Source organism: Patiria miniata, unplaced genomic scaffold (genome assembly GCF_015706575.1).
Source record: "Patiria miniata isolate m_02_andy unplaced genomic scaffold, ASM1570657v1 HiC_scaffold_13, whole genome shotgun sequence".
Classification (NCBI taxonomy): domain Eukaryota; kingdom Metazoa; phylum Echinodermata; class Asteroidea; order Valvatida; family Asterinidae; genus Patiria; species Patiria miniata.
The window spans coordinates 13230050-13256280 of record NW_024037051.1 but is presented as its reverse complement, the minus strand read 5'-3'; the positions used below and the strand labels follow the sequence as shown (position 1 = coordinate 13256280).

The 26231-nt window shown below is 42.0% G+C and overlaps 2 protein-coding genes across 2 annotated transcripts in view; both read right to left on the bottom strand.

Annotated features, from left to right (window-relative positions):
• Positions 1–6946: 6946 nt before the first annotated feature.
• On the bottom strand, positions 6947–11364 carry LOC119721343 (acyl carrier protein). Its single transcript, XM_038191377.1, has 5 exons — positions 11244–11364; positions 10164–10223; positions 8933–9020; positions 7711–7779; positions 6947–7108 (listed from the first exon to the last, which is right to left on the bottom strand). The coding sequence occupies exons 1-5, from the start codon at positions 11250–11252 to the stop codon at positions 7095–7097; spliced, it is 240 nt and encodes a 79-aa protein (XP_038047305.1). The 5' UTR covers positions 11253–11364; the 3' UTR covers positions 6947–7094.
• Positions 11365–21798: 10434 nt separating this feature from the next.
• The window catches only part of LOC119721595 (centrosomal protein of 95 kDa-like), a 30702-nt gene continuing 26269 nt past the window's right edge, over positions 21799–26231 (bottom strand). Inside the window, exons 19-21 of the mRNA XM_038191674.1 lie at positions 25332–25465; positions 23102–23186; positions 21799–22117 (exon numbers count right to left, since the gene is read on the bottom strand). Of these exons, the coding sequence (XP_038047602.1) occupies positions 21953–22117; positions 23102–23186; positions 25332–25465 (384 nt within the window). The 3' untranslated portion in view covers positions 21799–21952. The remainder of the gene's footprint in view (positions 22118–23101; positions 23187–25331; positions 25466–26231) is intronic.

Genomic DNA, 26231 nt, shown 5'->3' with positions numbered 1-26231 from the left:
ATCACATACATATATTTATATACGACATGTCGATTTTAATGTAACAAGTATTTCTTCAGCCATCGTCCGGAAAACAAGTGTGTTGTTTTTGTTCCATGAAAGTTCGCTTTCATTCGTATGGTATTTTCTGCGCTTAATACGCTACATGGTTTTGGCTATATTATTTGATTGTGTGACGATTTCTCTGGATATTCAACAGATTTGAGTTATAAATAATGAACAACCAATAGACAAGATTTCAGTTTAATACAGCATGTTGTTCTTGAGTTTTCATCCGAAAAACGAGTGTGTTGAATTTATCAAGTTAACAGAAATTCTTAAATGTTAATTTGGAATTTTCCGAGATTTATTTAAGTGCGCCACGTTAGGAAACACTCCTCGAATTTGTGCCCAATTTCCGGACGCCACCGTTTTTGAATTTCGGATTAAATTTTAAGAAACCGAAATTGTTCACAGAGGTTAAATAGCACGCATTAATAAAGTAAAAGTACCAGTATTTTACTGCATGAATTTGAGGTTTGTCAACAAAGAGGTTTGGCAACACTACTCGAGGAAAGTTGGGTAAGCTTCGAATAGTCAGGTGGCATAATGGTCGGAATCGTGACCGACTGGTCCAAAGCACCAAACTTGGCAGATAGATTCTTATAGACCTAGAGAAGATATTTAGAAGGGGTGACACCTGAAATTCTTTTGGGAAGGGTGCCTAATTTGCATAAATCGTTAATCCCTGCCGTGTAATATATTTTCCCCATATTTTGGTATATTTTTATTTTTTTATTTTTTTGAAAAGTGTATTTTGGTGATTCTACTTGCATATTCTTACTTCAATAACATTTTGTAAAGCATGTAAGTGACTGAATAATTAAGAGGACATAGTAAATCACCAAAACGGCTACTATTTTACCCTAAAGTTACGCGCATTTACCTTTTCCTCAGATATCATCAACTAGTCTCGCCAAACGTGGGTATTGATGAGCTTCAAATTCACAAAGGTACTTACTGACATAGTTAACCTAACAAAAATAAGTGGGAAATCATGTGAAAATTGATATCATCTTGATGTTTGGCCCAAAAGACAAAAAAAGGGGAGAAAATGTGGTGTCCGTAAATTGGGCTACTACGGGAAGGGTAACGTGGGGACTTGAACGAGTTCAACAAAATCCCCCCAAATTAGAGATTATTGTTGTTTACAATAATTTTGTCTACGCCAAAACGTTTTCTCAACAATAATTTTGGGAATTTCCTTGAACTTGTTCCAGTCTTCCATGTTAGGCAACCCTTCACCTTACTTGTTAGCCCAATTTATGGACACCTCGTTTTTCCCCCAGTTTTTGTTTTCTGGGCTTAATAACACAATGTTTTCATTGTTCACATGATTTTGCATAAGGTTTCAATAGGGTAACTGTACCAGTAAGCTACGTGGTGAATTTGAAGTTCATCAATGCTGATGTTTGGCAAGACTAATTGATGATATCTGGGGACAAGGTAAAGGCGCGCAATTTTGGGGCATAATAGTAGCCATTTTGGATCGTTACTATGTCCTCATAATTATTCAGTCACTTATATGCTTTGGAAAATGTTATTTAAGTAAAGATATGTAAGTAGAATCCCCAAAATACACTTTTCAAAACAATACAAAAATAAAAAAATACCCAAATATGGGAATAAATATATTACACGGCAGGGATTAACGATTTATGCAAATTAGGCACCCTTCCCAAACGAATTTCGGGTGTCACCCCTTCTAAATATCTTCTCTAGGTCTATAAGAATCTATCTGCCAAGTTTGGTGCTTTGGACCAGTCGGTCACGATCTTGACGAAAATTTGATCTAAGCCACCTGACTAGAAGTGCGCCACGTTAGGGAACACGACTATACGCTATACTACCGGTACACTGTTGATGATGATGGCTTGTTCCTCGCTAGCGAGGATCGGGGCGGGTGGGTCTGTCTTACTCCTGCAGGCTAGGAGGTGGCTGGGGAGTCCGATCCGTGCGGCACAGACCTTTCCGCACTTGGGACAAGGGAAGCCCTGAGATGAGGATGTCTAAGAGGCTGCCTGCTCCAAAGTTTCGTCTCTTCCTCTTGTCCTCAGCAGCTGCTGTGTCAGCTTCAAATTTCTGGCTGCCTGTGATGATGCTGTGGCGCCAGCCCACTCTGTTCGTTGCTTCCTGGTGCCACGATTGGTGAGGGATGTCAGCCAGTGAAAGCTGCACCTTGAGTTGGTCTTGAAGCGCTTTTTTGGGGCCCCTCGATTTTGCTTTCCTTCGCAAAGTTTGCGGAAGAAGAACGCCTTTGCAAGACCACATTTTGTGCGTTGGTGATCAGTGGTATCATAAACCGCTGCTCGCGGCCACGGTGCTGTATGGACAAACACAACGTGTATATCGTACATTGACCAAACGACAGGAAAAACGTATTCGTACTCAGTCGTGTCCGATGTAAACAACCGAGGTTTTTTTCGGCTTTTCTCCGGAACGGTAAGACATTAGCTTGGTTTCCTCCGGAACGGTAAGACATTTTTGGTTTCCTTTGAACCAGAATGTTTGAAATGGGATATTAAAGCTATAGTCCATCATTTGTAATTAGTGCATATTGTTCGTTTGAAGCAACAAAAGTGTTCAAAATCTAATGAAGGATACTGAACAACTTACTTGATGAAGTTTCAACTCAGCTTCAGCTTCATATTCCGAGAAAAACAGCATTCTAGGATCTCAATTTAAAATCAAAAGTTGCTAAATTATGTTTCGAATTGTTTTGAATTGCAGCTTTACGCGATGTCCCGCACTGATCCGACGAATTATAGCAATCGCGCGCGCCTGTGCGTCGTTCCAATGCTTGTGCGCGCTGCGCTGAATAACAAAACGAACAACTAATTTAAATTTTCCTACGGTGCTTCTTAAAGGTAGAGTCCATCATTTGCAGCCATCCGAAAAGTAACTGGCGTAATTATTGTTGAAAAACTAACTTGGTTGAAAGATAGTAAGGAGACTAAACTCCCTGTGAAATTATTCTTTCTGGGAAGCTGTCATTTTTAAGTAATCAACGAAAGGCAGTTCCAACGGTGATTCTTAAGAAGCACCGTAGGAAAATTTAAATTAGTAGTTCGTTTTGTTATTCAGCGCAGCGCGCACAAGTATTCGAACGACGCACACGCGCGCGCGGTTGTTATAATTCGTCGGATCAGTGCGCGACGTCGCGTATAGTTGCAATTCAAAACAATTCAAAACATGATTCAGCAACTTTTGATTTGAAATTGAGATCTTAGAATGCTGTTTTTCTCGGAATGTACAGCTGAAGCTTAGCTGAAACTTCATCAGGTTAGTTGCTCAGTATCCTTCATTACATTTTGAACTCTTTTGTTGCTTCAAACGAACAAAATGCACAAATTACAAATGATGGACTACACCTTTAAGAAGCACCGTTGAAAGTGCTTTCTTTCGTTGATTTCTTCAAAATGAGAGCTTGCCAGAAAGGATAATTTCACAGGGAGTTTAGTCCCCTTACTATCTTTCAACCAGTATGTTTTTAAACAATAATTACGCCAGTTACTTTTTTGGATAGCTGCAAATGATGGACTCGGGCTTTAAAGTAAATGATCCAAAACATGAAATTTTTGGGGATTTCAGGACCTAGTGCCCTTTACTGGGGCGAACCGTGGTTCTTGTGTTGTATGTAATGCACGCGACGTGCCTGCTATGTGTCCCGTTTCATGAGAAGAAAATGAAGGAAACATGCAATCAGTACAGTCATAGGCGTATATAGCCAGCGGGGGGGGGGGGGGGGATGGAGTATTTACCCTCCCAATATTTTGTAAAGACTGCCCTGGTTCATTCAAAGCCCTTTTTTGACCAGCGCTTTTTTTACCCCGAATATTTGTAAAAATTGGGCTTTTTTTTTCTGAACAAGTGCCCTTTTTTTCTGAACAAGTGCCCTTTTTGTGAATAAACTAGTGCCCTAGATTTCTGTGCCATGCGGGTGCCTTTTTTTTTACATTTCGCGCATGTATCGCCCTGAAAAGCACCACACAATGTCCGTTAGTGTGCATCTTGTCGGTTTTGAACAGCGCCCCCATTGACAAATGATACTACCCCCCCCCCCCCCCCCCCCCCCCCCCCCCCCCCCCCCACTATTTGATTTTAAGGAGGCCAAGTGTCCAGAGAAGAAAAAGGTGTGTACAGTTCAGCACGGATGTGCAAGTGACCTTTTTAAGAAATGTTCACCCCCCCCCCGGGCCTTGCTACGCGCCTGACAATGGTTGTTATTTCAATACTACGAAAACAGGGCATGAAGGGTTGATTCTTTTTGTGTCATTTGCTATTCACTTTCGTTTTGATAGTCGGCCAAGATCATGGGCGTCGCGAGGGGGGAGGGGAAGCAAAACAAAGGAAGAAAAAAAGAAAAAAGAAAAGAAAAAGAGACGCGAAATCATATTGGTGTAAATTTAAAATGTCCCTGTCCTCCTCTAAAAGTGAAATCTAGAATATATTGAGAAATACAGGAGTTTTTGGGGAAAAATGTCCCCCCTCCCCCCTCTAGAAAAATCCTGGCGACAAGATGCAAGGTAAAGGTGTTGTGGACGACCGTTAACCACTGCGGTTATCCCGGCGAAAATGGTTGTGACACTGACAATGGGCATACCCTCCCTCTATCTAGTTTTCCTTTGTTCCTGTCGAAATCTCCAAGGGCGGATCCGGGGGGGGGGGCAAAGGGGGCCATGCCCCCCCCCCCCCCCCCAAAAAAAAACGAAACCAATTTCTTTTTTTTATGTGACGTCGCAATAAAGGCAGGCAATGAGTACACCACCATCTTTTCCTCAAAAAAACAATGGCTAAAGTGGTCAGAAATTGCCTCAGATCGCACCACAGAGCATCGAGAATCCAAAAAATATTCGGGCCCTTAAGCGGGCCCCAAACCCCACGCCGTAATTTTTTGACCCACTTTTTGGGGACACAAAAAAAAAATTTGGCCCCCCGTCAAAATTATTTTCTGGATCCGCACTTGGAAATCTCAATAGCGTTTCACTCCTGGGGTACTGTGATTTCTAAAGACCGAATTGCGAGATACCATTGCCCCCTATTCTGAGTCCCAGGACACCATAAGACTGTGTAATAAAGACGCACGCTAAAAACGAGGCTGCAGGGGCCTACTGCTAAGCAAGTATATTTACAGTAAAAGGACACAATTATCAAAATAACACCAGGTAGTACAGCTTTGAATCAGCAAAGCATAATTTAACAAAAGTATATAGGAACATTTACAATTATCCAGCAACGGACCGATAATAAATGAGAATAACCTAGTAAAGTGATATTACAACTGGCTTCAACCCGACGGTGTTTTCACAAAATGACAAAATCTTTTACAGGTACATGTGAGGCATGCAAATAAGCAAGAAACTAAAAATGAGGAAAATCCAATCTGTATAAGACTTTATACAGTTTTTTGTTGTTGAGTTTTGTATGGCATAAGTGCGCAGTGAAACACGAGGAAATCAGCTGATCCGAGGAAAGTTGCGTGCCTGCGGGCTTATTACATGTAAACCATGCCGTAAATCCTCTTATACCAGAACACTCGAATAACCTATATTCGGGTGTTCCCCAAAGCCCGTACCAGGATTTTAACCCTCTCTTATCTCAAGCTTCTTGGGGAGCTTATCACTAGATGAATGCCCACCATAACACCAGCGAACAATTAAAGGGAATGTACAACATTGGCTTTTGCTGCAATTTTCAGAAATAAGTGCATTTGGAGGATTTGTATGTTTTAGCAAATACTGTTAAACTGACTTGTTTCACGTTTTTTGGCTTGTAGATGCTGGAAAAACCAAGAAAACCAATTATATTCTTGTAGTCTGGTTCCCTGACCCCAATTAAGATGAAAATAATGGAGCAATTGATAGACTTGGGGAATTGTACGGTCAGAGTATCAATTTAGCTGGCTTGTACCCGTTCACAGGTGAGTAATCAATTGCAATAAAAAAATGTGGAATAACTAAATATAAGAAATATGGAGTAGTTTTTTAAAATAGCCAGTTGTCATTGGTTTTGAAGAGCGCCCCCTATGTTGGAAGATGGTCCCCCCCCCCCCTTATTTGATTTTACGGAGGACAAGTGTCCGGTGAAAAAAACGTGTCGACATTATTTTCAGCACGGGTTTGCATGTGCCCCTTTTTGGTGAAGCCCCCCCCCCCCCCCCCCCCCCCCCCCCCCCAGTTTCAAACCCGTTCCACCGCCGCTGGCAACCAAGGTAATGTACGTCACCCACGACACGACGACATTTCCTCGGCACAGACTGTCATGTGAGTGGCGAAGGCGTGTCGATTACCTTGCTCTATAAATATGGTACATTCAGCCATTTCGCCACATGCGCACACTGTTTGGCCATTTTAAAACATGTTGTATTCAAATTCACCAACTGTAAGATTCAATTTCGTCCGAGAAAAAATGGACACTCTTTTAACAAACCCGATTTAGTCATTTACCATTCCATTTAAAAGTTTGGTCACCCTCTTTAATCACCGAGTCGATAATATTCGTCATTACAGATCAAATTCGTCTAAGCTGTTGCCGAATGGCAGCATTCAGAGATCGAATTCGTCTTATAAAAACTAGACGAATTTGATTTCTGAATAACAAGGTTTGGCGTTGACAAGACGAAATCGAATGGCTCCGGGACGAAAACGTGTGCTTGTTGTTTGAATTTGTTTGAACTGAATTTGAAATTGTCTGACAACAAGACGAAATTAAACATTGGAAGTGCACTAAATCGATGTTGATGGACGAGCTTGAATATTAGAAACGGCGAGTTCGAATGATAAACGTTTTAAAATAGCCGGGAAAACTTAAATTTACGCCGTCCTTTACTGATTAACCAAATCCCCGGACTGGACCCATCATTCCTCGTAAACTCACCAAAAACTCTACTTCAACAAAAACATAATTATTATAGGTTCTACATGGGTTTTTTAATCTTCACAGAAACACAAACAACCAAAATTAAACGATCACAATGTTTCATAGGCCGTATGGGACGCCGCGATCAGCTATCAGGCACGCTGGATACGTAATCACCGCACAGGTAGAGGTGGCTATTAGTTCAGTGCTGCTGCAGATGTGGATAAAAAAAAAATTGAGGATTATATTTTATGAAGTGTAACTCAAAGTTAAAAACCTTCTCAACAGTCATATTAACTTTCGGTTCTCGACTTGTTTGAGTTGAATTCAAACTTGAAGGAAAGGGTCTGCCAACCGAGTCACTGTTATATCGACGTAGCCAGGTATTTCTTACTAAACCGAAGAAAAGAAATTACACTAAAAACCCAAACCAAAAATATGGTTGGTCACAATTACAAATCCAGTTTGATTATCATCATGGGCGTCGCGAGGGGGGGGGGGGGGGCAAGGGGGGCACTTGCCCCCCCCCCCCCCCCCTGGAAAAGCAAAAAAAAAAAAAAAAAAAAAAAGGAAGAAAAAAGGAAGAAAAAAAGAAAAGAAAAAGAGGCGCGAAGACAAAGTGGTGTAAATTTAATGAGTTGGGGGGGGGGGGGGGGGAATGTCCCTGCCCCCCTCTAAAACTGATAAATCGAGAATGTGTTGAGAAATACAAGCCTTTTTTGGCAAAAAATTGTTTTGCCCCCCTCTAGAAAAAATCCTGGCGACGCCCATGATTATCATGTAAGTTAATTTACTACAACTACGAGACCTTACCGTTAATATAATCAATACATCCTTGAACAGTTGTTATCTTTTCGGCCTCCTCGTCGGGAATTTCCGTACCTGGAAACAAGGGTCATTATTCATCCAGGTAAGTCGAGGTCATGAAATGACAAAAACACACAAACACACATACATCTTTGTAAACACCAACGATCGTGGACCCCCTATTGTCCCTAATCCTCATTCCTTTGTTTGTACTTAAACTTTTTAGCAACAGCTATCATTGGATTTGTACACGAATTTCAATCGTGGAACTATCGGTCAATCGTGGACGTATTGTTTGTGTCCTAACCCTTTTGTCCTACAGGTCCACGATTGCCGGTGTTTACATAATCACGTTTGTTTATGGTGTAAATCGAGGATTTTCTGTCGTTCCTCTTCCCTTTTCCTTTATTTATACTCTAACTTTTTGTAACAGCTCTCATTGGTTTTGTTCACGTTTTCTAATCGAGGTCGTTCTCGATTTGGTTCTTGTCCTCAATTCATCGATGATGTTGCACGTCGACTTACATCAAACGCACACAAAACACCCAAAACAAGCAGTACCAGAACAAGATAAAGATTTAAAAAACTACTATAGGAGTTAAATCGAGCAAAGCATGAATTTCGCTCGTACCCCCCGCCCAGCAAACAGGACGCTGGGATACTCTGATGAATTCACGCTCTGATTGGTTGGATTTTACGTCACAAGTGACCGGCGCGTCATCAAGGTCTTGACTCTGCAAGGTTTGAAACGGCCGTTAAGACTGATTCATTACTCTTTTATTCCAGTTTAGAGATGTTTTTTTTCTCGTTGAAAAGCGTAATAATGTAGGAAATTCTGTAAAACTTATTTGTGTTGTAAATTTACAATTCCCGTCACTCGCTCAGGCTCCGTTTCGTATCACGAACGGTCGGATAGCATTATGCGACGCTCAAAGTTCTATGGGAAGTTTTCGGATAGCATTTGCGCACATTGTCTAACTGTGGTCTTGAACGGCTGCAGCCAGATACTTTATACATAGGTCATAGGCCACTTCCTTCACAAGATTCTGTGAAGTTCATCATCTGTGAGTATCCCAGCGTCCTGTTTGCAGGGCGGGGGTACCAGCGAAAGCATGAATGAGAAGGACCGAAGTTACAATAGACCTCTGGCGTAGAGCGCCCTCACTAAAATGCTTAAACTTTACTCCTCAGTTAAAGTACATCATAAATATTCATATTCTTGACCTACCGAATTCTTCCTCCATCGCCATCACCAACTCTACAGTGTCCAAACTGTCTGCTCCTAAGTCTTCCACGAAACTGGCTTCATTCTTTACCTGGTTTAAGAAACACAGGCCGTTTATGACTTTGGACGTTCAAATTATCGGTGACTGCTCTATGTTCCGACACCACTATGTTCCGATACGTCTATGTTCCGACACCCCTATGTTCCGACTACTCAACCTATGTTCCGACACCCCTATGTTCCGACAACCTGCACATAAGATTGTGTTACTCCCGGTGAGGCTTAGGGTCAGGGTTAGGGTTAGGGTTAGGGTTAGGTTTAGGCATAAGAATATGTGCAGTCGGAACATAGGGATGTCGGAACAAAGAGGTGTCGGAACAAAGGTTGAGTAGTCGGAACATAGGGGTACTGTCGAAACACAAGGGTGTCGAAACATAGGGGAGTCGGAACAGGGGTGTCGAAACATAGGTTGAATTGATGGAACATAGGGGTGTCGGAACACAGAGTTGTAACCAAATTATCAACCCCGTAGATCATGGATTTTTTCTAGCAACAAACGTACATGTATTTTATGTTGGGAATTGCTAAGGTGGGCATTCAAGTTACGCGGGTGGATGGGGGAGGGGGTTGGATGGACAAGTGGGGTTTTTCCTGTTCGGTCGCAAAAAGCCACAGGACCTTTAATCTTCATTTAATCATGTTAATCCTATGTTTGAACGGGGAAAGTCTGATTCAGGGCCCCGTATAACAATATGCATTTTGAAAAAAAATGTGAACGTTCAAGTAATGGATGGTTTCATTGCAGAGTACGGAATAACGACCCACACCCCCCCCCCCCCCTCCCAAAACAAACCCCAACAACAACAAATTTTAAAAATAGATAAATAAATAAATATTTAATAAATGAAATACATGTACAATAAATTCAGCCAAGCTAAAACAAAACAAAGCAAAGCAAGCAAAACAGAGCCCCCCCCCCCAAAAAAGCCCAAAACCCAAACCTAAAAACAAAAACAACACACAACCTAAAAAGAAAAAACCTAAAAACGAAAAAAAACCAAAAAAAAACCAATGCAGTCAAATGTATATAATCTGAAGGTTAAAACCTTTAAGGATATTTTCCCGACAATATAAATATGCTATTACCGATAAAAAGATAATGTTTACGGGAATTTGATTTAACACTGAAACGTTTTGAAATTGTATATAACATAAAATCCGATACTTTACTCACCTCTGCTTCGTCAACGCCAAGTTGTTCTACGACTATCTTTTTAACTCTTTCTTCTACATTCTACATTTGAACGTAAAGACAAATAAAATTGAACGATTAAACGTGTGTTCTTGGTGGTTGAAAAGTAGCCATTGTGTGCCCGGCAGAAGTGCATATGCCCTTAGGCCAAAACAAGTCTCCGGTTTCTGGTATGCGCGCGCGTCGCCGTAGCCATGTGCGTCGGCAAAATGAAAAAGTTTTTTTCAATGAAACATGATGTCTCAAAACCGCCAAACTCACTGATTTGACTGGAATCCTGCTGCTGCACAATTTAAACGTGTTTTTAGATGGGGTTACGATCGAGAATAAGCTTTAGGCTATGTGGCCTCTCTGGCCTCTCTGGACTCGTTTGGTCCCCCCCCCCCCCACTTTTTTCCCCGAATAAAAATTGTAGCTACTATATAATATTCTTTTGCTCAGAATAGCTGATTCAATGACTCCAAACTCGAAAATGATGTTTAAAAGATGATCTTTAAGTTGTTCAAACAATACAGTGGTTTTACTATCGTGGTCAGAAATTGCCTCAGATAGCGCCACAGAAATTGCTTTTCTATAACTGCATGCATCTTCTCAACTCAATCCCCCATTTACATTTAACTCCCCACATTTTCAACCCCAACACAAATACGGCCTACCCGATCTATGATCGGGTAAATCAGCCAGATGTACAGTATATGGGCGTCTAGTGAGGGCGAAAGGCTAATAGAGTACGTGGGTGATATAATGTCTCCCACTTTTGAGAACAAACTTTAAACTGCAATGGTTCTTGAGATATGGAGCGTTGAACGGTACGTAACTTATCGCAAAACTTAATCCCGCCCACACATAATAACATGCAGTTGACGATGAGGCCAAAATAACTCCAGCTGCTGGACTAGCAGTAACTCGTGTTCGTATTCAAACGCTGAATAAAACAGGTTCCGCCCAGGAATGACAGGGCTACTATATACTATAGTAATTTAGAAATGTATGTAAACAAAAACATCAACTACAGTGGAGTACTCCAGGCTGCCACACAAGGAAGAATCTATAATTACTTACCGTCGACATTCTGAGTGAAAGGTACCGTACGTGCCTGATGCCTCAACCAAAGTGAATAAGGTCCCGGCCTTCAGTGTAAAACCACAGTGGCCGGTCCGCCGCAGCAGGTCACCGAGTTCAGTGTTTCCAGTGTCATGCATCCTTTACTATGGGGGCCACTATATGCACAAACAGCGGCCGTGACCACTGACCAATCAGCTACGTGATGGCCTAGCTCCACGGGCCGTAGTTTTCCTACTGTTTGTGGCAGTCAGGCAAGAATGACTGTACGTTTGTACAAATACGTTTACTTTCTCGATTATAAAGGGAAACCATCCATAACTCAAAAAAAAAAAGTATTTTCTTAAATATCCTGCTGGCGCATATCATGTAGTGTTCTTCGAAATTCCAAGATCCCTCAAAATCTGTCTTTAAGTTTTACATGTTATGTAGGCCTACTTGTATTCGAGTTACCAAACATCGAGTCCGAGTCCGAGCCACCTTGATCCCGAGTCATGCAGTTCGAGTCCGAGTTCGAGTCACAAAGTTAATTCGAGTCCCGGATTCCAAGTCACGAGTCACTTTTAATATACACAAGCTGATTTACCCGATCATAGATCGGGTAGGGCGTATTTGTGTTGGGGTTGAAAGTGTGGGGAGTTCAATGTAAATGGGGGATTTAGTTGAGAAGACATGCAGTTATAGAAAAGCAATTTCTGTGGTGCGATCTAAGACAATTTCTGACCACTAAAACCAATTGTTTTGAGCAAAAGATAATTTTCGACACATGTGAGGAAAAGTCGATGCAACTTTTTTTTTTCCAGTTGGTTCAACCATTAATAAAGCAAGACCTAACAGTAACAGCTAACAACCGCCAATGGATATTATTATTTACATGAAGGCACTCTTTGTTATTCCAATACAACCCAATGTACCCGTAGTTCAAAGATCGCAATATTTAAAGTAATTACATTGAGCCTTCCTTGATCCCAAAACAGGGCCCCAAAATTATAACACGCCACGAATTATACGTGGCTGACGGGCAACGAACTCACAACATCAGCCATGATTGGAAGCAACAGCACTCTGTGCGACCCAACCTTGTTTCCAGGCACAGGCGTAGCCAGGAATTTGGAGCAGGGGGGGGGGGGCCAAGTGCGACCGGCCTGTACAAACCCCAACCAGGGGCGGAACTAGGATTGTCCAAAAAGGGTATATATGTGTGAAATGTAACCAGCAGCAAGTGGTGAAGGCAAGTTGTGTCGCCTACGCTGAAGGCCAAAGAGGGGAGTAACGAAAAGTAATGCGTGGCGTGGGGTCAGGGGTCCGCTTAAGGGCCCCGGAAAATTTTGGATTCTAGATGTTCTACATGGTGCGATCTCAGGCAATATCTAACCACTTTAACCCATATTTATTTCGTAAAAGATCATCAATTAAACATCGAGTTTGGAGTCATTGAATCAGCTATCCTGAAACTTCTAAAATCAAACTGTACTCTACAAGATGTATTCGGGGATGAAAAAAGTGGGTGGGACAAACGATACGATACCCCAACTTTTAGCAGGGGCGTGAATCGCTTCTCAAAAGTGGGGGGACATACCTGGATCAGAACTAATGCGAGCGCGAAATTGAATTCTAGATGCTCTGTGGTGTGATCTGAAGCCATTTCTGACCACTTTAACCAATATTTTCTTAGCAAAAGAAAATAATTTAAACATCATTTTCGATGTTGGAGTCATTGAATCAGCTATTCTGAGCTAGGCTTTGGGTCGCGTCCCCCCAAAAAGTTTGATTCTGTAGATGCTCTGTGCTGCGATCTGCGCCAATTTACTTTAACCAGTATTTTCTTAGCGAAAGTTCATAATATTATTTAAACATTATTTTCGAGGTTGAAGTCATTGAATAAGCTAGGCCTATTATATTCTCAGCTAAAGGCGTTGGGTTCGGAGGGGGGGGACATTTGATATTGTGTCCCCCACCCTTCAAAAAGTGGGGGGGGGGGGGGGGGGACATGTCCCCTTCCCAGGATTGACGTCCATGACTTTAAGACATGTGCAATGTTCAAGTTCCCCCCCCCCCCCCCCCCCCCCTGATAGACACCAATTCCAAAGGCTTGTCCGCCGTGCGTCCAGCATGCTATAGAGAGGTCTGGGTGCATTTTCCTGTGTAATGTACAACATACTAGCATAGGTTTCGTCGCCATGCGATGTCTTGTTGCAGTTCTTGATCCCGTCACTTTTTTATTTTCTTAAAGCTAAAAGTATGACAGACCCCCTATAATAATTGTTGTCTTGTGTGCAACTAATCCTAGCAGGCTACAGTTTGACGTGAACTGCCGTATCAATTGTGTCTCTACCTTCCCTTTCTTCTCTGTTTGGGTCTCTCTCCCTCTCTACATCTTGCTTTTATTTTTTAAAGGGGAAAAAAGGTGCCCCACGCCCCACACCCCCCAGATCACCAGCGAACAAGTTGTTGCCTGCTTTGGAAATGTCTAGTGGACTTTGTTAATTGGGAAAATACATTTTTCTTTTGCCTTCGGCAAAGTAAAAAAACAAAAACATGTTTCTCGTCCCCACCCGCTTCCTTTTTGGTGGCCGCCTGGATTTTTTAAAATTATTTTTTACTTTTGAAAAAATTCAGTAAACAAACACAAAACACTAGTCACCTACTCATCGGAAAATAAATACCAATACCAATACAACTCTAAATGACACTATAAATATGTTCGGTTCTCTTGTCCGACTTGTCTTTCTTTTTAAAAGTGTCTTTGAACTTTGGAAACACCAACGGTTGCAGGAAATTTTAAAATGGCGGCCATCTTGAAAAGAAAATAAAAAATAAAAAATATAAAGCCCCTTTTCCTCCTTTTTTCAAAAACCTGGACGAAAAACATATTTTTCTTCTTATTCGACCTTATATGTTTTTGGTATTCCTTTGTTTTGCCTGAGTTTACATCGTATACAGTATTAAGAATTTTCCATAAGTTTTATTCAACTTGGTCAAGAACGTGTTTAATACGGCATGGGGTCCGGGGCCCCGCTTAAGGGCCCCTGGAAATTTTTGATTCTACATGCTCTGTGGTGCAATCTGAGGCCATTTCTGGCCCCTTTCCCCTGAATTATTTGAGCAAAAGTTTATAAGACTTTTTCTTTCTTTTTTTAGAGAAAAAGGCATCACATGATTTTCGGACAATCAAATACACATACTCGTATTGACTCGTAATTAACATCGGGTTTTGGTAAAATGTCATTTTTTTTACAGCAGGGGGGGGGGGGGGCATGGCCCCCCCCCCCCCTTGGCCCCCCCCCCCCCCCCCCTTGGCTACGCCTATGTTTCCAGGGTGTGGAGCAGGCTGCAGTACGCGTTGCCATCGACGGTTTTACGCAGAGCCCGGAAGTACACCGTGAAAACTTTCGATTGGTCAGACCGCGTAGGCATACTAATGTGTAGTCCTTCTGAGTATTCGTTGCACTCAGCGCAGGGTCGGCAAGCAAAGCATAGGAAACAATAGGGCCACGCACCATGGAGAACAAATATTTTGCCAAGGTCACCCCATTCTACTGTTTGGTGAACACTTTTGTAGAACATCCAAGTAGAACACGTAAACGGAACCCCTACGCTGAAGCCGCTGACACGCACAGTCTTCACTCGAAGAAAAGCCAGCACAGAGGGCGGCCAGGCAGTTAACGTGAAAGCGCACACGACGGCAAATTCTTGTGCAAAACGCAGTCACGAAAAATCGACGAAACGGATCGCCGGTCCGTACGGGAAAATTAGGACGACCCGGCGGAAGACACCCTCCACATTTTTCTACGGACGTGGAGCGATTTTGGCGCCGCGGGAGACCGCGGTCTCGGATCCTTTCAGGAGCAATTTTCTCGGAGGCCGAGTAAAACTTGCACTTATATGAAGCCCGCCAGGGACAGGGTGGAATTTTTTTTTGTAATTTGGTAATTCGTTCCCACGAATTGCTAATTCGTTCGCACGAATTGCTAATTCGTTCGAACGAATTCCTAATTCGTGCGCACGACTTGCTAACTCGTTCGCACGAATTACTATTTCGTTCGCACGAATTGCTATTTCGTTCGCACGAATTGCTAATTCGTTCCCACGAATTGCTAATTCGTTCCCACGAATTACCAACTCGTTCCCAAAAATTACTAACGCGTTCCCGGATGCACGAGTTAGCAATTCGTTCCCAGGAAATTGTGCGAACGAAATAGCAATTCGTGGTAACAATTTAGCAATTTGTGCGAACGAAATAGCAATTCGTGTGAACGAAACAGCAATTCGTGCGAACGAGTTAGTAATTCGTGCGAACGAATTAGTAATGGGAACGAGTTAGCAATTAGTGGGAACGAATAAGCAAATTACAAAAAAAAAATTCCACCCTGTCCCTTCCCGGGCTTCATACTCTTACATATAGATGCATATATATATTGGAACTACGGGGGTACTGCTAAAACCTCACAGTTTTTCTCTTATTTGATGAACGGAAATAAAAACGTACATGTACTACAACATGTCAAGTAAGGCAAGTCAACGGTCTGGAAAGGATGCACGTTTCGACAAAGCCAGCTGTATGCCGCACATGCATTTCTTCTGCACCGCCTCGACTGTATCGCTCTTGCTCATGAACATGGGCGTCGCCAGGATTTTTTTCTAGGGAGGAGGCAAAACATATTTTCCCAAAATAGTTCCTGTATTTCTCAACATATTCTCGATTTATCAGTTTCAAAGGGGGTGCAGGGACATTTTGCCCCCCCCCCCCGGCCCCACCCCATTAAATTTACACCAATATGACTTTTTTATTTTGCTTTTCCGGGGGGGGGGGGGGGGGGGCGCTTGCCCCCCTTCGCGAGGAAATGGGTCAACTCGTACCCGAGTTAACTCGTACCCGAGTCAACTCGTACCCCAAAATTGACACCCAAGTCAAGTCGTACCCGAGTTAGGTCGTACCCGAGTCAAGTCGTACCCCAGTCTACTCGTACCCGAGTCAAGTCGTACCCGAGTTGACTCGTACCCGAGTCAACTCGTACCCGCAGCTCAAATAGTTGCCTATTTTCGAAAAGAAAATCAGTGAAACCATGTGTTTATAGCTCCATGGTGAAACGAACGGAAGATCGGAGGGATATGGCCGGTTGTCCGTGCACGGTGACATCGTTTGTGCCGAGCCTGTGCGCGCACTCGCTGGTCAACGTGGTCGTACCGTGCACAGTCTGTGACATCGTTTTTGCCGGGCCCGTGCGCGCACTCGCCGGTCCACGTGGTCGTCCGTGCACGGTGACATCGTTTTTGCCGGGCCTGTGCGCGCACTCATCGGCCAAAGTATGCATGCTTTTATCAATTTATTTTATTTTTATATTACAGATGATCCTGTGGTTTTCCGATGAACCATTTTCTGCTGCTCAAACCGATCGATCGGATGGTCTGTCACACAGTTCATGATGAATCGAATCGGATGTCAAGTTTCGAGGACGAAACCCGATTAGCTCAGTTTTGTTTAAGATGATAACACTTTCTCTTGCACTTGAATTACAATTTGCTAATGTCAAATAATCTTTCACACCCAAGGATCAACTAACAAATTGGTCCCCTAAAACTTATAGAAAGAGCATCTCTGAATGAAACGAGCCACCATTTTCCTTTATCGTGTTTACTTCCTTGATGCCTCAAATGTAAACAAATCGTCACCGACACCACGAAGTAACACTCTACCGTGTTAAAGCATATTTTTTCGATTTTCAGTTTTTTTGATTTTTAAACATTATTCATCAAGGCCTACCATTGCACAAAGTTTCAAAGCTTCAAGAGCTTTACTTTGATAATTACGCTAAGTATCCATGGCAACTTTTGCGCAAAAGTGACAATTTTCGTTTTCACGAAGTAACACTCAAGTTCCATTTTCCATTGCAATGCATGGCGCACACTCTGCTCATAAGTGAGCAAAAACGTTTTCACGAAGTAACACTCTTCTTGTAACAAGTCGTATGAGCGCGCGCACGCTGACCTGAAGTTGCACTTTCCTCGTGTTGAATACATTGGAGAGTGTTACTTCGTGAAAACGAAAATTTACAGTTTCGCAGCTTTTTCGGTTTCACGAACTAACACTCATCTTTTTTCTCTTATTTCTTGTTTATTTAATACACAAACGAGTGAAAAACAGCAGATTTAATAAATTCATATCATCAAGTGTCCACAACGAGAAACCCAACTGAAAATACTCTGTCGTTTTGACGGAAAGTGTTGTTTTAGAAGGCGTTCAACTTTAGTTGCCGTTTTCTCCGATTGCTAGTTTTTACTGGTATGTAGATGGGTGTTACTTCGTGGTGTCGGTGACGAAATAATTAAAAATCCTACATTTCTGTTACCAAAATAATATTCTAGTTGAACTTATCGCAGAAATTTTATTTAAGCTGCACAAGATTTTTTTACGACATTTACCGAACTAATTGTACAAAAAATGACCAACATATTAAAGAATCATTATAAATTAAATAACGATGTCCGTGTGACTCTTTTAAGTTTCCTGTAATATATTTTCTCTTCAGATTTGTACTTTCAGGGCCCCCAATCTTCCCAAAGAGATTTGTGCCATGTGCAGTTTTTATTCAAAAAATGATGCCAAAAATGGAGTGAGTGAACGTTGAAAAATATTACTTTTACATTACAAAATTCATTTTTTAATAGCAGCTTTCTTTTAAAAAAAATAAAGGTCTTAAATACTAAATTCGTAAAAAGAAAACTATGCCCTTAAAACACGTTCGACCGAACAAAAAAAAAAGACGTAGCAGTTCGCCCAGTCACTCCGCAATCTCAGTGATCCAAGATCTCTGAAAAAAGAAAGACAAAACATCATTACTAAGAGAAAATACTACACAAATTTTAAAATAACACATCTGATGATCTGGATGAAAAGTGAAATTTACCGTTTATCAGTGAGGGCTCCGTCGACTCGCGAGTACCACACTGATGCCGTTTTGAAAATGTTCTCCGCGCGGTACCCGTCCGTTCGCGATGAAGCCCTTGCCGATGAATGGTACATTTTCCCTTTTCATCCAGATTGTGATCAACATTTGATACCACCGCCTTCAACTAATCCTTGAACTTTATTTGTATTTCTGGCGGCGTAACTACTATTTCTCAGTTGCCGTTTTTGAGGGTAAAATCGGAAGTTTTGTTAACCATCCATCCGTACTTCCAAACTAAAAAAGGAGGGGAGTACGAGTTGACCTGGGTGCGAGTTGACCCGGGTACGAGTTGACTCGGGTACGAGTTAACCTGGGTACGAGTTAACCTGGGTACGAGTTTACTTGGGTACGAGTTGACTCGGGTACGAGTTGACTCGAGTACGAGTTGACTCGGGTACGAGTTAACTCGGGTACGAGTTGACCCAAAATCCTTCGCGACGCCCATGCTCATGAGGATCGTCTTCAAAATAAGTGATTTGTGGTAATTTTGCTCGATTCCCGAGTCACGCAGGTCGAGACCGAGTCCAAGGGCGGATCCAGAACACAATTTTTTTGGGGGGGGGGGCAAAAACAAAAAAAATTGGTCCCCCCCCCCCAAAAAAAAAGTGGGTCAAAAAATTACGGCGTGGGGTTCGGGGCCCGCTTAAGGGCCCCGAAAATTTTTTGGATTCTAGATGCTCTGTGGTGCGATCTGAGGCAATTTCTGACCACTTTAACCAATGTTTTTTTGAGGAAAAGATGGTGGTGTACTCAGTGCCTGCCTTTATTGCGATGTCACATAAAAAATTAAAAAATGGGTTTCGTTTTGGGGGGCCATGGGGCCATGGCCCCCTTAGGCCCCCCCCCCCCCCCCCCCTGGATCCGCCCTTGACCGAGTCGGCACGGACTTCGCGTTGGTCTCGGTATCGACCAATGGAAGCCGGCAAAAAGGGTGATATTAAGATCCGTTTTTTGACTAACTACCAAACACATTTGCCATTACCAAATTAAAACACAGAAGTTACGAACTCTCTTCTTACATTTTCATTTATTTCATTACTCCAGTCCTGCATTTTACAGGTGCAGAGTTTGAACCATGCAATCACTGAACGACAAACAAATTGCAAAAGTTCGTGTAATTACAGCAAAGGCAGTTTACATGAAATATTTGTACAATTAAATACATTTGTAGCTTTTCCCTTACTCAAAAATCAGTACTTCGCTGAGAAGAATCCATGCTCGTTAATCATGTCTGTAAAGGACAATCAACATTATTTTTTTAGGTTTTCATCACTGCAAAAGTTCGTGTAATTTCAGCAAAGGCAGTTTACATGAAAAGATTGAGCCAAAAAAACGTCAGATAAATCTAAAGAAGACACAACAAACATGAAAATAATTAAGTACCAGTCAGCTGTTTAAAGGGAAAATACAACATTTGCAAACATCAAAAAATAAAACTACCAAATCATTTTGAAATACCTTGCTGGACTGTTAGTGAATGACAGTGTAAAGCATCCTGTAAAATCATGGCACCTGGTATACTGTCATTTTCAAGAAAAATGGTATTTTTGTATCAATTTCCAACGTTGATCGGCTGATCAGCGTTGGAAAAAACTGGCTTTTTTTTCAAATACTGGCCCCAGTTGACCATCGCACTTGTTTGCAATCGATTACACACCTATGAACGGGTACAAGCCAGCTAGACTGGTTCCCTGACCTTACAATTCCCCAATATATGTAAACTGCTCTGTTTCTTCTTAAATGGAGTCAGGGAACCAGACTACAGGAAAAGGATTGTTTTTCTTGGCTTTTATAGCATTTTCGATCCCAAAACCTCAAAAAAGTCAGTGTAACTATATTTGCTATATATTTCCAACCCCCCAATTCCATCCATTTCTGAAAACTACAGCAAAAGCAAATGATGTATATTCCCTTTAATTACCTGGGGTTTGTATCTAGAATTAAGAAAGGGTAATGAACCTCACAGCTTATAGCAGACTAGGTTTACAGTTGACCGAGTGTTCAAACAAACAACGCAACAATTGGCCTACCCTTGCCATGCCAGCTAGATGTCAAACTTTGACCTTTAAAAACTTTACAACCACGAGCACTGTACAAAACACGCACTCGTCATGGTTCTTGACTATACGATGACGTATGCATTATAGCACTATGAATTCGTGCGATGTGCTCAGTATGTCGTGCACAAGGTTTGCGTGCAAATCATGCGACTGTACCTGTGGATTTGGTGAGAAACTTGTCTGGAAAATAAACTTTTTTTCAGGAAAAAAACACACTTTTAGAAAAAAATATAAAATATAAACAAAATCGGGGCGGGAGTGAAAATCAACGCGGGCGGTGATAAAAACCTAAAAAATCAATGTTGAGTGGCCTAAAGGCTCCATTGTCTTGTATGAAAACATTTGTAGCCGTCTTATTTAGTCTTAAACCACCTGTGCATCTCCTGAAGGACCTTCAGCTTCCAAATCATTTTCTAGACATGCTAGAGGGCCTGCAAATCACTGTTTTGTAGGATAAACCACTTGTTGGATTTGCAATTAGCAGGGGCACCTGCAAGACGTTTGAATATCAGGTCATTTCGCGAAGGCTCTTTAATCAACTTCCACCTTACTCATTACACAACCATCTGTGTTATCATCTAATGGACCTTAAAGGGAATGTACATCATTGGCTTTTGCTGTAATTTTCAGTAATGAACTATTTGAGGGGTTAGTATAATAGATCAAATATTGTTACACTGACATTTTTGAAGTTTTGTGTTCGAAAAGGTTGGAAAAACCAAGAAAAACAAAAATGTTCAAGTAGTCTGGTTCCCTGACTCCACAAAAGATAAACTGGATCAATTTATAGATGATGGAAAATTGTAAGGCAAGGGAACCAGTCTAGCTGGCCTGCACCTGTTCATGAACATGTAACCAATAGCAAACAAAATTTGGACTGAAAATAAATGGTAAATTTGGAGCAGCAGTTGAAAAATAGTTAGGTTTTTCCAACGGTGGTCGGCCGACCACCGTTGGAAATGTATACAAAAATACCATTGTCTTGAAAATGACTTCACACCAGGTGCCATAATTTTACAAGATGCTCGAGACTGTCATTTACCAACATCCTAGTAAGGTATTTCATAAAAACTTGGTAGTTTTATTTTTCGATGTTTGCATATGTTGTATATTCCCTTTAACCTTCTAAATCATTTTCTTGCAGGGCTGTCAAACCACCGTCTTGTAGGATACCACTTGTTGGACCTGCAACAATCTGAACCTTTTCCTGGTAAAACCACAGTTCTAAATAATTTTCTTGAAGGCCTTCCCAAAATAAATGCCTTATGGGATGCGATCAGTAGCTCTCCTCATCTCAATACAGCTGCTCCTGGTAATCACAGACCTCGTCCCTCCGATAACTTGTTCTTGAAGGTCCTTCAATTAAATTGTTGTCTTGTAGGTTGACATCTGTATCTCCCGTCTCATTCTCTCTGCTTCCAGCTGCCTGTCCTCATCTTGGTACATCTGCTCCTGGAAGTCATAACATTCTGTTTCCAATTCATTTTTTTGGAGACTCCCCAAATCATGTCTGGTAGAATTTCATTGAAAGCTTCCATGTTATTAAATGCAACTCTCTGTACATCTGAAAGACCTCCAGCTTCTAGATCATTTTCTTGAAAGCCTTTCAAGTAATGGTCTTGACCAACACCACTTGTTCAATCGGCGACCATCTAAACATCATCATGCTTCTCAATCATTTTTCTGGAAGGTCCTTCGTTTAAATCGTGGTCTTGTAGGTTGCCATCTGTAGCTCCCGTCTCATCCTGTCTGCCTCCAGCTGCCTGAAGTACTCCGTGTCTTCGTCTCGGTACATCTGCTCCTGGAAGTCCCGGACCTCTCGTTCCATCTTCCGCCTCATGTCTCTCTTCATCCCCTCCATAACCTAAGGCAAAGCAAAGCCCAAAAAAAAGGGCATGAACAAAAGGCAGTGTTTCAACTTGGACAATATCTTTTGGTTTCAGGACGTTTTGCGTGGAACACAGCTTTTCCCATCCAGAATCTTAAACCACGGGGGAGCATGCTATGTTCCCCAGATGTTCCAAGGTAGAGCAAACTGCTCCATGGGTTTGCATTGCTAAACGTTCCACTGTGGAAGCACCTGTTTTTTTTTCGAAAGGTGTTCCAATATGGAATGGTATATATTTCCATTGAAAACAGGTGTTATTCTCATTGGATCGTTGCGAATGTTCCATTTTTTATTGCTCTCTTAGGAACACCAACACTGCCCTCACAGGTACCCATCTACTCCTGGGTGGACAGAAGCAATGAATGACAAAGCACCTTGCTCAAGGGCACGCACACTACATGTATAACCCCGGATTGGACTCGAACCCACAACCTGCAGAATTACCCCGTGGACCACAAATTCAGTGCTCCAGACCATTAGGCCACGGCACTCCAGCTGTTTTTGACTGTGCTCCTCTTATGAAGAGGAGCAAAGTCAACAACAGTTACGGAAAAGTTGCCGTTGGTTTTGCTTCTGATATATTTACAGCAAAACTTCATCTTTCCAACCACAGCAGTAACTGCGAGAGAAAATGGTTCACTAGCTTGACCCCTTTACGTTTGAGTCAGGGGAGTCAGGTTAGCTTTCCTCGCCTTCCATCTCTGTGACCTAGGTTCGATTCCTGCCCGGACCACATGTGGATTGGGTTTTCAATCCCTACCTGATTCCATGGGTTTTCCCGAAGAATATTCTTCTGGGGTTTTCCTCCCGCCTCTAAAACTGTCATTTCTTCTCATTGTCTTCTCTCTACAGCTTTCTTGTTTGAGGAATGGTTTCATTATCAGAAAAATTCAATCCTTATCATAATAATTAATAACAAAATTGGCTAGCTATCAGAGGACACACTTAGCAAGTGCTCACCTTTGTTTGTGCTTTGTCCCTCGTCTGCAGCTCATATCTCTCCTTGGCAATGGCCTCTGCAAGCATACTGAACTGATTGCGATAGCTGGAGCAACAGAGGTTAAGGAAATGTAGAACCAACAAATTCTGGTGCGTATCTAGCAAAGTTTGCCTACGTGTGATACATGTACTGATCTACTGGAGGCACGAGGGGTCGCACTAAAAAGCGTCAACACAGCGTCAACACATGACAGAAGCGTCAACACACCGTCAACACATCCAAAACACATTCTGAATTAACAAAAATGGTATATAATTGTAAAGCATAGAATAAAAGAGAATTTCCATTGGTTTGAGTTTCCATTTCGTTGTTAAAAATATAGTATTTTCACGCGAAAAAATGACCTTTCACTTGCACGGCCGTTGTCCGCCATCTTGACTTCGCACAAAGCTTGGACTACACCATTGTTAGCAGGGGTGTGTAGGTAATGACATTATCTTGTCATAAACAACAGAGGGATACCAGATCTGTGAGGACTGAGGATCGGAGTGGTGGATCATTATTTTGTGAGTTGTGTTTATGTTTCATTTACTTTATTGAAATGGACATCTTTTGGTATTGGTCGGCCGCGCCCTCTCTGTTGGTTTATTGTACAACGCTATCACCCTTTAGCATAATGGTATGGTCCGCACTGCCACTGAGGCAACATGGCGGCCAATTTCGGAGCGGTACGGAGAGCCAATTTTCTGGAACTGAAAATCGCAATTTTCAGACGTTTAACCTATTAATTTTAAGCCAAAATCTTGTTTCTGACCATACTATATGGGTTACAAACTGCTTTTGTCACTTTTAATACATTTTGGATGTGTTGACGCTGTGTTGACGCTTTGGAGTGTGTTGACGCTGTGTTGACGCTTTTTAGTATGATCGAGGGAGGGCGAGCGGAGGTTTTTTGGGTTTTTTTTTTTATCAGTTCAGACTCATGTTGGGCTGAACCAAAAGTTAACAAGTATCTAAATAATAATAATAATAATAATAATAATAATTTGGGAGGCTAATCATCCTTACTGGCAGCTGGTATGCTGAATTGCGAAGGACGCGGCTACAACGTGGTCGGGCCGCTGGCACGTGAAGGCGCCTATGGCTGCCGGCCACGTCGACCCATATATGACCACGGAGCACAGCCTGAGATCGAAAGTGTTTGATTTTTCCGGACGGAGGAAAACCGGAGGGCCTTTAGAAAAAACCTTGTGGCACAGGAGAGAACCAACGCACAACTCTACTCACATGCGATCCACGGCCAGGATTCGAACCGTGGTCACCTTGGTGAGAGGCGAGCGCTTTACGCACAAGCCACCCATGCCACCCAAATTTATAAATAGCTGACTAGTGACTAAATGGACTCACAAGAACTACAGGTCCGAAAGAAGTGAAGAAGTACATTACGTCCAGCATTTGAATTCAGGTTGGTATTTGACCAACACTACAAATAGTATAGCTGAACACTACATGCAATGTATAGGCTCTGTGCACAAGTACGCCCTCAATGGTAGGAAAGGGAGGGTTGGGGGAGACTGCTTGGAGTGACATTTGAACACATTGCTGAGGACACCTGACGCTTACGGGAGGACGCTATGGCTTTGTGTACATTCAGAATAAAGTTAGTTCTGCGTACTTTCCGTCTCTCGTGCGCGAACCAGTACGTTTGTTTATGGTGTAAATTGAGGATTTTCTATTGTTCCTCTTCCCTTTTCCTTTGTTTATACTTTTTTGCAACAGCTCTCATTGGTTTTGTACACATTTCTAACCGAAGCAGTCCTCGTTTTGGTTCCTGTCCTCAATTGACCTATCGCGGTAGAATCGCGTTAGAATCACGTCAACGCAGCTTGTGAAATATTGTCCAATTACATGATATACAAACGGACGCGAAACGCGCAACATCTGAGACAAACAAAACCTAGGGTACAAAAATTCCAAAGGGTTGTCTTAGGGGCGTGGCCAACTCGCAAAATTTTGGCAATAGTTCAAGTCATCGATGATCTTGCACGTGTGTGTCCTCGATTTACACCATAAACAAACGCCAGCAGGCACACACTGTACGTCCCGTCTAAGAGGCTCTCAAAACTGGTAAAAAAATGCGTCCTCTATTAATGTAACGGTGTGTGCAATATTTGAAAGATAGCATGCATAGTATTCTAATGATATCGTGTGTATATTGCAATGCTACTGAATGTTATATCATAAGGATACTAGTTCTCTAGTGAGTCTATCTCATCTTGCTGTCGCTGCGCTGACTCCTCACGTTTCTCCCGTGCATACTTCCTCAGGTCACTGATGCGAGCCTTCTGGATGTTCAGCCCATCTTCGAAGAGCTTCTTGAAAATCTGCTCACAAAAGGAGACAAGATACAGTCAGCTGTTTAAATTTTAAACTTGAAAATAGAATGTTTTTGGTAACATTTGAACGTTCAATGGTAAATTGCTTGGACTAATTGCACAGTTCAAACACAACATCATTTAGAAATGGCCTTATACAGGCAAAATCTGGTTCTAGAAAAGTTTGATGCCATTGTCCCTTAGCAAGACACTTTACTGTATTTACATCTCTTCTTCTCAAAGAAAATTACATATTTCATATACAACACCACTTGGCTACTGCAGTCTTATTCGGGTGACATTTGGCTCTAGAACAGTTTGATGTCATTGTCCCTTAGCAGGACACTTTACTGCAATCACATCTCATCTTCTCAGAGAAAATTACAGAGTTCATATACAACACCACTCGGCAACTGCGATCTTATTGGGGGAATATTTGGTTCTAGAACAATTTGATGTCATTGTCCCTTAGCAGGACAATTTACTGCAATTGCTTTTCATCTGCTCAGAGACAACATCATTTTACCAGTTGTTCAAGATGGAGCGTTTATCAGGGCCATTCTATAAATGTTTGATAATATTTTTCCTGTCCTACATCTGACACCTACAATGTATTCATTCTGAAGCAATCCTTAATGCAGTCACCCTTCAAGAGTGATTATGCATAGCAAAAAACCTACCGAACAAATAAAATAAAATTGTTTTGTCGGTCGCACCACGAACCGGCGTATCTAAATTTTTCTGGCCAAATTTAGTTTTTGTCATAAACGCTTTT

Coding starts and splice junctions, on each gene's coding strand:
- LOC119721343 (XM_038191377.1), bottom strand. Junction 9,021..10,163: donor TTGGCGTTGACGAAGCAGAG/GTGAGTAAAGTA, acceptor TTCTTAAACCAG/GTAAAGAATGAAGCCAGTTT. Junction 7,780..8,932: donor GGCGATGGAGGAAGAATTCG/GTAGGTCAAGAA, acceptor CCTTGTTTCCAG/GTACGGAAATTCCCGACGAG.